The sequence below is a fragment of the Cinclus cinclus genome, chromosome 11 (genome assembly GCF_963662255.1).
Source record: "Cinclus cinclus chromosome 11, bCinCin1.1, whole genome shotgun sequence".
In the NCBI taxonomy this organism is placed as follows: Eukaryota; Metazoa; Chordata; class Aves; order Passeriformes; family Cinclidae; genus Cinclus; species Cinclus cinclus.
Window position 1 is genome coordinate 16,055,279 of NC_085056.1, and position 13,062 is coordinate 16,068,340.

General features: G+C 41.5%; 1 protein-coding gene across 1 annotated transcript; it reads right to left on the reverse strand.

Annotated features, from left to right (window-relative positions):
- Nucleotides 1-7,284: 7,284 nt before the first annotated feature.
- On the reverse strand, nucleotides 7,285-12,189 carry CLEC3A (C-type lectin domain family 3 member A). Its single transcript, XM_062500231.1, has 3 exons — nucleotides 12,075-12,189; nucleotides 10,366-10,446; nucleotides 7,285-7,676 (listed from the first exon to the last, which is right to left on the reverse strand). The coding sequence occupies exons 1-3, from the start codon at nucleotides 12,187-12,189 to the stop codon at nucleotides 7,285-7,287; spliced, it is 588 nt and encodes a 195-aa protein (XP_062356215.1).
- Nucleotides 12,190-13,062: the final 873 nt, after the last annotated feature.

Sequence of the window (13,062 nt, forward strand, 5' to 3'; positions counted from 1 at the left end):
CTGTCGCAAACTGGGGACATTGTGTGCACACAGATGGGCAGTGGTAATGTCACACAGCCACTGTGACATCGTTACCCAAGCCCGTGTTAAAAGGATGCTGGCTGCCAGTGTGACCTGCGTAGGTGTCGGGAGGGCTGCCGAGGAAGGAGCTTACCCAGGGCTGCTGAGGGAGGAGGGCATTGCAGGGGCTCTGAGGCCTCGAGTCCTGCTGCTCCCTCTGGCTTGGCTCTCCCAGCACTCGCCTCTGCCCTGGCCCGTTTGGCCATGGTGCAGCAGGACCCTTCCAGTGGGGACTCCCCTTGCAGCAGGGCCATGAAGAGGGAGAGCCGCTCCCACTTTGGGCCCATACGGACCCGGCACCGCCTGCGGCAGGAGCGGCGGGAGAAGAAGCCCTACAGCCGTCCGGACATCCCCCCCAGCAGCAGCCATACGCCAGCCCCGAGGCTGGGCCTGTCTCACCCAGCACAATAAAGTCTTCTCATCTGCCCTGGGTGATCCCACTCTCATTTGCAGTCATCCTCCTCTGCCTTTCTTGAGGGCGTGAGACCAGTGGATGCTCTTCATCCCTGGGACTGACAGTGCCTTCCCTGTCCTGGCTGGGCTGGGGAGCCTGGCTGGAGGACATGGCACAGCTCAGCCTGATGGGCAGTGCTGCTAGCTTTGGGGTGTTTCCTGGCCTGGGGAAGGTGCCTGCTTCAGTGATGTCTCTGGTGGTTCTTCTGGACGTGCAGGACTGTTGGTGGGATTGTGTCCCTGGGCTTGGGGGTGTTTATGGTTTTGGAGATTGCCAGCAGGTTTTGGGGATGTGCCTAGGTGTGGTGGTTGCAGCCAACTGGGGGGAAACTTCAGGGCTTGGGGGTGTTTCTGTGTGTGTCAGATACATGCTGCTGGGTTTGGGGGTTGCTGCCACGTGTTGGGCACATCTGTTTTTAGGGTTTGTTCCTGGATTTGGGTGATTCGGCCAAAGTCTAAAGGTTATTTTTGGTTTGGGGATGCTGTTGGGTTGGAAGCTATTAAAAGCAGGCTCTGCCCCTGTAGAAACAAAGCCTGTCCCTGCAGGATCACCATCCAGTGCATCCCGTGAAGCGCTGGGCATGCTGTGATCTCTGGATGGTGTTCCAGCAGCCCAGCGCCCCAGCCATCCCTGAGGAGAGCTGGGCTGCTGTCCCCAGGAGATCTGGACTTGCCTGCTCTGAGGTGAAATGGTGGCTTTCAGTTCTGGAATACCTTGGGGAAGTGCCCAGCTCACTGTCTGCTGTCTGGGGTGTTTCTGACCAGACTTCAGTGCCCTCATACCCACTTGGGAGTCTCTGTTGATCTCTCAGAGCCACTGCCCTGACTTTCTATCCTGCTGCTGCTTTGCTTTTCCAAGTGCAGCTGCAACTCAGGAGGTTTTATGCAGTAGAGCTCCTGTAGAGCCAGGCAAGGTCTCAGACATTTCCAGGGTTCACCTCAGTTTACCTGTCACTGTCAACAAGTACTGAATTGGCACAGCCTGGGCTCTTGGATCCTCTTGTAGCTTGCTTGTAAATTTTTTTAGACACTTTAAACACTTTGGAAACCCTCTTGGAGGAGGTATCTCATACATGGCAAAATTGTTTTGAGAATGTATGTCCTGAGGACTAGAAGCAGTCTGACAGCACCCTGTCTCTGCCCACTGTATTTCAGTTCTTTAACAAACCATTTTCATCCATTTTGATTTTCAAAGTCGCTTCAGCAGATGCCCAGCCTATAGTGCAGAATGCTTTGGTTTATGACACATTTCTCTTTGAAGATAGTATTTTACAGTAGATATAAAAATACTCTGGAAAGAAACCATACTAAATAATAAGGAATTTGCAATAGACAAATGTCATAATATTTATTTCATACTATCAGAATTTCTCCCCTCCTCTCATACAACCTAATGCACTTAGGGTTACCAATTAACACTACCAGACTGCAGACTGCTACAAGTTTTAGTAACCATTTAGAAGAGCTCTCAGGGTTTTTCTGAGACCATTTTCTGCCTGCCATCTGCTTTCAAGACTGCAGCTTGCAGTTGGGCAGTGGTGTTGCAGCAGCCTCAGCTGTGTGTTCAGAGTTTGGCTTTACTACCCACTGACAACACAAAACCCTGTCAAGTCTCTGGCTGGAGCAGTCTTGAGACAAAAATCAGGTAACATAACACGGGATGTGCTTGTCAGCTCCATATCCTGGTGAATTGCTAGCATTGTGGTGAATTTTCTTTACTACTAAAAACAAAAACAGTATTTCTGATATATATTCTACAGAAATACTTTAGTGGAGCTTTTCTTTTTCCACAGGCTGGCTTCTGAATTATGTCAAGTTATTAAAATTATTAAAGTCACTGAAGTTAGTACAGTATGGACTGCAGTAAACTTACTTTTAAATACTCTGAAAAATCTTAGCCTGATTCTGATTTTGCTATTGACAATTGACATAGTGACATTTCACTTGTGAGGGATTTGAATCTACCTTGTATTTTCAAATAATTTAAGTAATGCATTTGCATAAAGGAGTACCATAGGTCATTCTACACCTGCTCTTGTTTCCCTTTGGATCACTGTGCACTGTTTAGCTGTTGATCTTGCTTTTCCTTCTGTCTCTCTTTGAATCTCTGTCATACCAGTGAAGCACATCACACCTGGTCTGCATAATTTCATTTCCTTGGTAAGACTGGGAATTCTTCCCCTATGCAATTCACTGGTTTGTTTTCTGGACCTCCAGCTAATTCTTGTTCTGCCTGAAAATCAGTTGAAATTCAGTAAGAAGCTACCATTACACTCACTTACATTCCTGGTATCTACTGCTCCTATAACTCAGTAACAAAAAAATCAGTCCCAGTTGCCTAATCTACTAATTTTATTTTAAGATAATCTAATAAAAAAAAAAACCAAAAAACATTTATGGAAGTGCAAATTAATGGCTGTATTGGATTTCATTTCAGCTGGTCCATAATGACCTGGAAAACACAGTGCATTGGTATGTTTCTATCAGAGAAAAAAAATTCCAAAGGCCAGAATATCATGTTGGCACCAAGTAGCTGGTCTTTCAAAAGGGCTCAAAAGTTGAGTGTTGAACACTGTTGGACCTTGGGTCTCTGGTCTGAATGTACTCCTTAAAACCTGGTCGTGAGTTCCCTTGAAAGTCTTGCTTTGACTGCACACAATGTTTGATTTAAGGTGTTGACCTTTCCTTACTGAATTAGAATATATACATATATATATATAGTGTGTTTGAAGAGGGACCAAAGGGAGAGTTACTTCCAAAAATAGTCTGTGCTTGTGTAGCCTTTGAAAATGAAGAATAGGTCTTTTAAGAATAATAGTTAACAATGTGCTCTCTCATTTTAAAATTGCTTTTCTTGGCACAAACATTTCTATGCTGGACCCCCTATTCCATAGCTGGAGAGAATCCAGCATTTTTGCTCTTTGATCAAACTCATGAAACTCTTCATAATTATTCTATCTTTGATGGTAACAAGAAACTCCCAAAGTATATTAATAAATATCTTCAAACACACACTTTTGTAGCCTTAAGCTACACACAGTCCTCTAATGGGGATCCTCTGCTACAAATATTCAGCAAGTAGTTGGGATATTCAAATGTAGCATATGAGTGTTAAAAAGCAGTTCTCAGCCCTCTCAGTTAAAGACCATATTCCACTGAATGTCTCACATGATTCATTAGCTTGTAACATCAAGTGTCATCCTTTGGGAGAAGAGCTTGGTAAGGCACTATTTAATTTCTCCTCAGTAAGAGTCAGCTTTGTCTTGATCTTGCAGACGAATGAGGACCCAACCCTGTTTCCTGACACAAGAGGGAAGCAGAGATGCCTTTGGGGTGTAAATACTCTGCCAAGCAGGGGGTGGCAAGAAGCACAGGTAAGAGAAGCAGGGGTTCTTAACTAGCAGCAAAGTTTACTGTGTCATGACAAAAGGAAGGTATTAAAATCACCTTTTAATACTGCCTGGTTGACTGGTTGACATAAAAGCTAAGGGACACTTGTGATTACCAAACCAGACAACCCATTCTTCACCCAGCTCTACTAATGAGCTGCTTTCTCCAAAGATTTGTACCCTGCATAATGAAGAACATCTGTACCTCGAGTAAGGCTTGACATTTCCCTGCCTATTCACCAAAGGCCTTTTTCTCTTCTTTCAATGCAACACTACAAACTCAATGCCTGGGAAAGAAAACTGGCGGAGTCTCCAGAACATTCTATTCTGATCACTTTCCCTCAATATTTCAGTAGAATTTCCCAATTCATATGGTAATAATTTCCTTCTAATCAGTGTTTCCTATGTAACTTTGTTTATTCACTCCTACTTATTCCCACTTGCCAAGAAAACCCAATGAGACTATTGGGGGCATCTGTCTTTCATGACACTAAGAACAGATTAATCATGCTGACAGCATGCTAACAAAAAGATGGTTTTCATTAATTAGCACTTTAAAATAATCTGTTAAAGGTTACAGAGTGCTTAATGTATTCCTTAGTAAACAGTTATTACATGGACTAATAAATGGCTTATAAAAACCAACCAATGAATTGCTTATAGCTAGAAAAAGCTTTTCTGTTGGGCTTAGAGTACTTTCCAACCTTTCTGAAAACCATGGGCCACCTACTATCCTGAGCAAAATACTGATTGCCTACTCTTGTGGAAAATGGAGCATTTTTTACCTCATTGCCATAATGCGTTTCATATGAGTGTATTATATTTTTATTATTCATACTAACATGTCTCTTTATTTTGCCTTGATTGTTTGGTCATGTGCGTAGGATTGATTGTTTTGAAAGGGGAGAGACCATTTTGCAGCCTACTTGGTGCTGTCTGGCAAACCATCAGAGTTCAGGTTGAGGTATACTGATTTATAGTGTGCACTGCTCAGGTAGGGTGCTATTAGCAACTTCTTCATTAACTCTTCCTAGAAGTGCCCTCCTGGACTTAGGCTGTATTCATTAACATTACTGAGCAGCTGCATATACACAGATGTGAGCAGGTAGAGTTTATATTTCTGAAGAAACTATCTGATTTTATTTTTACACTAGTAGAATCGAGTTTCATAGGGCATCTAATGAAGACTGGAAAAATCTGGATTTAAAATTTTGAAAACAGGCAGAAAAGCTTGTCTCTGGTGGGCAGGGACCACATCAAGTCTCCTAACACCCCTGGTATGTTAGCAAGATCCAATGGATGCTATTTAATTACCATATATTGGCAAATATATTTAATATTTTTATATATATCAAATTATAGTGCTATGCAGGCAGAATTCTGAGAAAGCCTATATGCTTATAAAATTTCTATGAGCCCATTGTCTTCTGTTTATCACATTGTTTCTACTGCAGAGGATAGAAAGGAAAGCTGAAGATGTTTTCTTTGTTACCTGTCTCTGATCTCAAGAACTCCATTCTCGAGAGGAGAAATTCCAGGATTCTGCAATGTAATCTGGGCTGATCCCAAGAACTCAGCTGGGTTCTTCACAAGAGCCATCACTGTCCCAGGGTTGTTTTTATCATCAGTCTCAAGATGTTAAATGTTTTCTTACAGGATCACCCAGAAAGTATTTTTTAAAGTGAGATTTTTATGTGGTAATTTTGCACCTTGTAGGGAAACTCCATGAAGGGGCTCACGTTCTTTATAATGGGTACACCAGCAAAACAGCCTATGGAAATGTAGTCCTGTGCCAGTTAAACAAGGTGTGGAATTTGTGGTGAATTTTCAGTTTGGCTGTAGCTGTAGGGATTTGCTGAGATACTGACTTATTTCAGACAAATCAGAGGTTAAGAGGCCATACAGACTTCTAATCATGTAAAAATATAGGTAGCAAAATTTTTTACCCCAACCTTAGCAAATGCTGGTAGATTTTGAAAGAAAATTCGATATATTTGGGCCCTTTTTTTCTGCTGTATTTCAACCCAGGATTAAATGAGAAAATTCAGAATCGGGCTATTTTAGAAATACATTAAGTGTTGGAAAATGAATTTAAATACAACACATTGTAGATGCCTTGAGTAGTTAGACCTTATACAGCTTTTGGGCCGTATTACACAGCAGGGATCCAAATTTTATCCTGCGGCCTGTAAATACAATAGTAGAAAAAAAAGTACCCTTTTTGAATCCTTAAGGAAAGTCCTAGGAAAGAATGGCCTTCACATGGGTGCATAAGCTGTCAAAAGTACTAGAACAATTAAATACTGGTAATTGCAAATTTATTGCATAATTTAAGAAAATATTGCATGCTTTATAGATAAGAAATGTGATTTATCCTCCAAGCAGCAATGTATTTAAGTTAAATATTTAAACAAAATGAGAGAAACTGCTATTAATGACATGAATGCAAATCTCTGTTGTGAGGTTCAGAACACCCAAAAGCAGCCAGCATGTTTTATTTCATTTCCAAGTGACACGTGTTCAATGGGAACACTTGCATGTGGTGTGGCCCACTCTCCTGTTCCCCTGGGGTGTGCTGCCCTTCCCATGGGAGAGGTGGGTGAGTGGGAATGCTGTGCCAGAAAGGAGCTCCTGTCTCCCTCCAGAGCTTTCAGGAGCTCCCTGTGAATGGCAGAGACTGCAGGAGACCAGACTTAGCAAGGCTTCACAGCAGAGTGTGATCTAGTTCCAGGCTGGTTTCTTCATGGGAATGTTCCAAATGGCATCTAATATTTAACCATGATTGGGACATTTAGAGGCAAGCATGTCCAGACTTACTGATATTTTAGAATAGTTACTCCCCCTTTTTCTAGCAGTGTATCACTGTGAACTGCATGTAGTTAAATAATTAATGCCTGATTTTTCTGTTTCGTCTAGCATTGTTAACCCATAGGTAAAACTCCTGGCCACAGATTAATCCAGTTAGACTCTGCTGATGGTTGTTTTTCACAGGAACTCACGTAATCCCAAAGTCCCTCTTAAACTTTAGAACAGAGAGGATCCTTACTGCTCATACTGGAAAGGGTTACTATGCAGCAGTATTTTCTAATTAAAATACAGAAGTGAAATCCAGTAACCCAAACGTCAAGCAGAAGTTACATGCCAAAATATGATACAAGCCAAAACATAATATATATTCCTGTACATAATGAGAGTACTCACTAAACATTTTTAGCATATTAATAGAAAATAAATTAACAGAGAAAATTTGTGTTTCAGGAAAGAGTGAGTTCAAGGCAGGAGAGGAATAGTTTTAACTTGCCACTCTCTAAGTGGGAGGGGTTACTAAACAAAAATGTGTGTTGATAACCTGAAACATGGCCGTGGTCCTTTGTGGATGTAATTATGGGATCAGGAATTCACAAACGTATCTCTTGGCAGTGCGGCAGACTTCATCCACCCACTTGCCTTGGGATGACTGAGACAAAAAGACACAGTTCTCACGCTTGCCCCCGTTGGGCTGGGCATGGTCCCAGTTGAAGTACTGCAGAGCCATGCCATTGACATCAACAAACCTCCCTTCACTGACCATGTCAGTGACACCCAGCCAGAACTCGGACGCGCTGGGCACGCTTTTCTTGCCGTAATCTCGAAGGATGTTTGTCTCCTCGTTGTTCCTCGGGATAGCCAACGTACCCCCCTTGGTTATGCAGTCTTCATTGGCTTCATGGAAATGTTTGGTGCCTTCTGACATGAGGTAGCACTTCTTGTGGGCCTTGGTCCCACGAAGACACACTGTGAACAGACAGGAGTTTGCACGTTCAGTACAAGTGTGAGCCTTGGTTATGGTTTGGTTATTTCAGTTGTGGTTCTCCAAAGGATCATTTTGCAAAAGCACGGTGAAACTTGAGCAGACAAATCCTTCAGCAAGTGAAAGGCTTTTGACACCACTGAGTGGGCCTGAAATTCAGAGTAAGGTCAGACTTACCTGCTGGTGCTCCAGTTCATGTAGGACCCTGTGTGCAGCCAACCTTCGGGAACAGACTGCTAAAATATAACCCGGGTCTGTTCTCAGTGCCCCTTTTACCAAATAATCCTGCTTTCACACATTTTCTTCCTTATTTCATCAGTCTTGAAACTGATGGAATGGATGAGGTGTGGATGTGTGGTTTTTTGCCAGATATAAATTGGTTATTGGGAAATCTGTATTTGGCTTTATAGTAGAGACAGATCTAAATGTCTTTTAATATTGGTGATATTTAAGTAAATTTTTACATCTTATCAAAGCTCAGTTTACAGCAATCAAAGGCAGGACAGAAATGTGCTGTATTTAATGTGTCCTGCTGACCAGGAAATTATTGATTTGAAATTCATAATACATATCTCTGAGTGATTAATAAAAGTGCACTTCTAGTGCTGTAGAAGAATGCATATTCACCTCCCTTGGCATTAATTTATTTTCTTTCCATCAGACTCCCGCTTCAAACTCTAAATCTAAATGAGGTGAAGTGACTTAAATCTATAAGTGTTTTTAAAAAGCACATATTTATTACTGAGCTTACAAGACAACCTAAACCCGGTCTTCTAAACATTTGAACTTATAAATCTGTTTGCTTTTACTTCTGCTGAGGAAGTCTTGATGTAAAGTCCAAATGGACCAGAGAGTTAATTTGGCAGCTGCTCTGTCACTGGACTTGCCTTGCAGAGCTGCTGCTGGGGTTGTTCCAGCCCAAGGTCTGTGGGGCAGGAACACAGGAGGGAATCCTTGAACTTTGCCTTCCAGCTCTCCTAATGCAGATTGGTGAAAAAACTATTCTCCCAAGAAAAATAATGATGGCAAGATGAACCCTCCTTGGTGGAGTGTTCCTTCCGATTTGAGGAAGCTACCGAAGGCCTGGAATAGACTCCTGTGACAATTATTTTTAGAATCCTTCATGTTATTACTTGCAGATTATTTCATTTATTACTTAAGCTCATTTGGTACTTATGTACATCTTCTGTCCTGATGTTTTCTATAATCTGTGTTTAATTCCTATCATCTGTTCTTGTAAAAAAATAATTATGTCTCTGATCAACAGGATATGGAAGTCACTTTGGACCACATTCTATGTCTCAAGTTTTTAGTATTTCCAGCTGTAGTATTCACTGCATTCCTTAGCTACATTTTCAGAGTAATAATTTTCTGTTAGGGTTTAACCTTCAAATTTTAACCCTTCCAATGGCCAAAGAGGGGTAATGAACCTATTTATTAAATGTGGAATGCTTTAACAAATTTATATTCATGGGAAAAATCAAAGAGACTTTACTTCAGCAATGCTGCAGTAATGATAAGGACTGGATATCTTTAGGGAGAAAATATGTGCTGCAAAATGATGTGTGGCAGCATTTCATATTTCACTCTATGTAGAAAGGAGGCCCAGGAAGTTCAAGCAGAAGAAATCAGATTTTTAAGGTGTGTCTTGGAAATGTCCATAAGCAAAAAACAGAGCTCCTTCTTTCAGCTGTTACAAGGACATTAACAAAGACAGTCAGAGCTAGGGGGATGATAGGTTTCTTTTTTGCCAGATTTGGATTCCAGTTGCACAGTGTGGGTTATAAATTTAGAGTAAAGCTCAAAGTAAGTTTTGAGGAGAGAAAGTCTCCCATTTCTGGTTTCCTTTCTAAGCCACTGCATGCTTCCTCTCAAGCTTCTTCTGGAAGCAACACAAGAATTACTTTTAAACAAGAGTTGCTTGTCTAGCACAGTCTCCCTCTTTTAAGAAACTTCTAAAGCCTTCTTATAAGACATTTGAAATAAAAATATTTTGTAAAGCCCAAAAAGTTCCATGTAACCCAAGACATAAAACTGAACAACCCAGATATTACCATCCCTAAGGAAAATAGGTTCTGTTTCATGAGAATGATGTAATTTCCTCTGTAATGTCCTCTCATACATGTTTAAATACCAGGTTTTGTGTCAACAGCTGTGAAAAAGCACAACTGTCTAGTGGCTGCATGTGTATTTACCCTTCCTATTTTGTTTGGAAACTTCCATCTGGTTATTTAAATACTTAAAAGGACTCTGCACATTGATCCAGAATATTTCTGAACTCACAGTGGCTATAACTTTGAAGTTTTATGGCAACATTCACTTTGTGTTCATATCAAGGCTGGGCACTTAACTTGCTGGCCACATGAACTCAGACCCAGGAACCCTCATTGTGCTGCCTTTGGTGATACAAAACTCAAGAGCTTGAAGCTGTGCATAGCAAAGACAAAAGTAGTTCTTTCTCTCAGTGAAGAATCACCACTCATTCCCCATTAGCTGAGACCTGATTTTACTTGAATGCTTCCTCCAACACTTGTCTGTCTGGTAAAGCTGTGGCACGCCGTGGTTTTATGGAGCTGTACTCCTCAGTCATAAAATCCCATTAAAGAGAGGGATGGGGGTGAAGAGAGGCAGTGAGAACTTTTGGAAGCCACTGACCAGCATAAGCTGCTTTACCTGTCTGGAGTGCTTGTATTTCCTTCAGAGCATTTACTTCTCGCCACAGTTTGTCAATCTGGGTCTTCAGGTCATCTTTTTCTTATACAAAAAGAATATCCAGAAATTAACAGATATGCACACAGTAAAAAAAAATAAAAATCACATGTTCAAAGCTGTTTCAAAATATCATGGATTGCTGCATTGCTGAGATGCATTTTGATTCTTTTTAAAGATTTGTCCTCAATGAAAACATTCCTCTAGGATTTCTATAAAAAACATGAGGAACCCACCTTTACCTGTCCTTCTCATATTTTATCATGGATGTTGCCCTAAAAGCTGTTTGAAAATCATGGAATTTTTGTTGCAGCTGATCATAATTTAGTGAGCTGCTATCTAATTGACAAGAAAAGTCCCTTTTCCTTTTGAACCTGTACTCTCTGGTGTATGGACATGATATACAAAAAATAGCAGGACACAAGTTGTGTTTCTTCAAAGAAATGTTATTTCTGTGAGCATGAAAGTTTTACACAACTCTTCTTTTAGCACAGGGAGGAACAACAAATCAGACCCAACCCGACAGTCTGAATGTTGCAGATGTGCTTGCTGAGCTGCAATGTCTACTTTCCAGGATTAGCCTTCCTCTGTCCCTCAGAACAGAGGGCCTGGGGACTTGAGTCACACAAAATCCCTGAATCAGCATTTTCTACCACTTGAAAAAGCACCAAGAACATAATGGGACAAGAAAAGTTAACTTGTGCATGACTCCATTTTTGTGTCCTCTTCTGTTTTTATTTTTTAAATCATTATAATGTCTTTCAGGGTTCCCTGCTTCCCCAAGGCAGTATTCTCTGTTCTCCAATCAGTGCTACTCTGTGCTGGCACACAAGATGTATAAGCTGTCCTTAGAACCCCTATGCTTAAAACCCTAGAGATCCCAAAGGAGAAGGAAGTGTCTACAACTGTGTGGCTCCAGAGCAGCTCAATCTTCTTGTACAATGGCTTTATCAAAGTCACAGGTTTTTAATTAACTAGGAGTTCAAATATTTGCCATTAGTGAGTCTCCATCATACCTGCTTTTATTAGAAATAAGTCTTTAAGTTAAGATACACGGACATTTCTAAACAACATTTTGTGCTTTTGTATTTACTCTGTAAGCTTTGCTGTGGGAACTGATGCCTTATCTTCTCCTGCTAATTCTTTAATGTTGACCTGGTAATTAGTTTGACTTGCCATTTCACAGTACTTTTCATACAAGTGGAATAATATTCCACAGAGAGAAGACAGGCATTCTGTTAAAATTACAGAAATGGTACAAAAATCTGAACAATAATCCTTGGAGCCTGAATACCTCTGCTTGTTTCCCCCGCATTCACGAATTTCCATTTTTCTGATCTTAGTCAATATAGCTACATAACTCAGAATGATCAGCCAGAGTCCTCTCTCAGCTGTACCTGTGAGTTCTAAATAACGTTGACAGAGGTGAACAGCCAGAACAGAGCAATATATTTACAGCTGTTATACAGCTCTATTTCCACAGTTCATTCTGGCACCTTATTTGTGGCTTTGCTAACTCACGTAAAAATGTTTAAAAGACGGATATAATATAGACTCAATAAATAAACATTTGTGTAATGTTAGTTTCTGGTTCATGCAATGCTATTTAAAGTACACAGTACATTTGCATAGTCTATAAGCTTCTACCCCTCCTCCCAGTTCAGACCCAGTACCTTTGACTCTCCTTTTGCTGTGCTTCCTGGCTTTGAGTTTGGAAGCCTGGCTGATGGTTTGATCCAGCAGCAGTAAGCTTATGAGTAGAAAAATCCTAAGTCCAGTTTGTGCCATGTCTCTTTGAAAGACCCCAAGAAGGAGCTTGCAGAGATTCCCTTCAGCAGCTCTGAGAGAGGCGACCCAGACCCATCTCAGCAGGGACTGCCTGAGCTCAGCTTTATAAGGTGTGCTGGCAGGCTTGTCTGGACTCCTTGCTTACGAAATGTGTTTGATGCTTTAGATGGCTGTAGCACAAGACACCCCCTTGTTCTCACAGCCCATCTGAAACTTTCCATTCTGAGCTCAGCTGTACCAGCCCTGCCCACTGCACTGATTGCCTCACCCATAAGTGCTGCATCTCAGTTTTACCACTGGAGCCAAAACCTATGGAAAAGCAGACGGATGCTTGTGCTCTGCCAGCCTCGAGGAGGGGCAGCCAGAAGATTTCCACAAGTGTCAGAGACTCGCCCAGCACAGCTCTGCCCAGGCTGGTTAAGTCATGACAGTGGCTGTCACCTTCCACTGGAGCAAATCCAGGATGCTGCTCCCTCAATAAATGAAATGCTGCCACTAGAGACCCACACAGAGGATAAATACATTAAAATCACATTATGTGAGGAGTGCTTTTATTGGTTTATGAAGAGTTAATAAAGGCCTGATAGATATGACTGCATTTCTGGTTGAGAACAGCAATCAGCAGGGTCTAATCAGAGGAACAAAAGGTGCCTATGCTCTCCCAAAGGTGCCCAAGTTCTGACTGTACAGTCAGAGGAAGAGTAAAACACAAGGTGCTTGAAGCAGGACAGTGTCTCCCTGTAGTCTGGAGAATTCTCTGAGTCTCAATCTCTTATATTTTCCCTTGGGCTCTGTGGATTTCTGTGGGGCTGCCTTTAATGGGGATTGCTATATGAAGTAGAACCTCTCCCTGATTTTGGTGAACAAATGAAG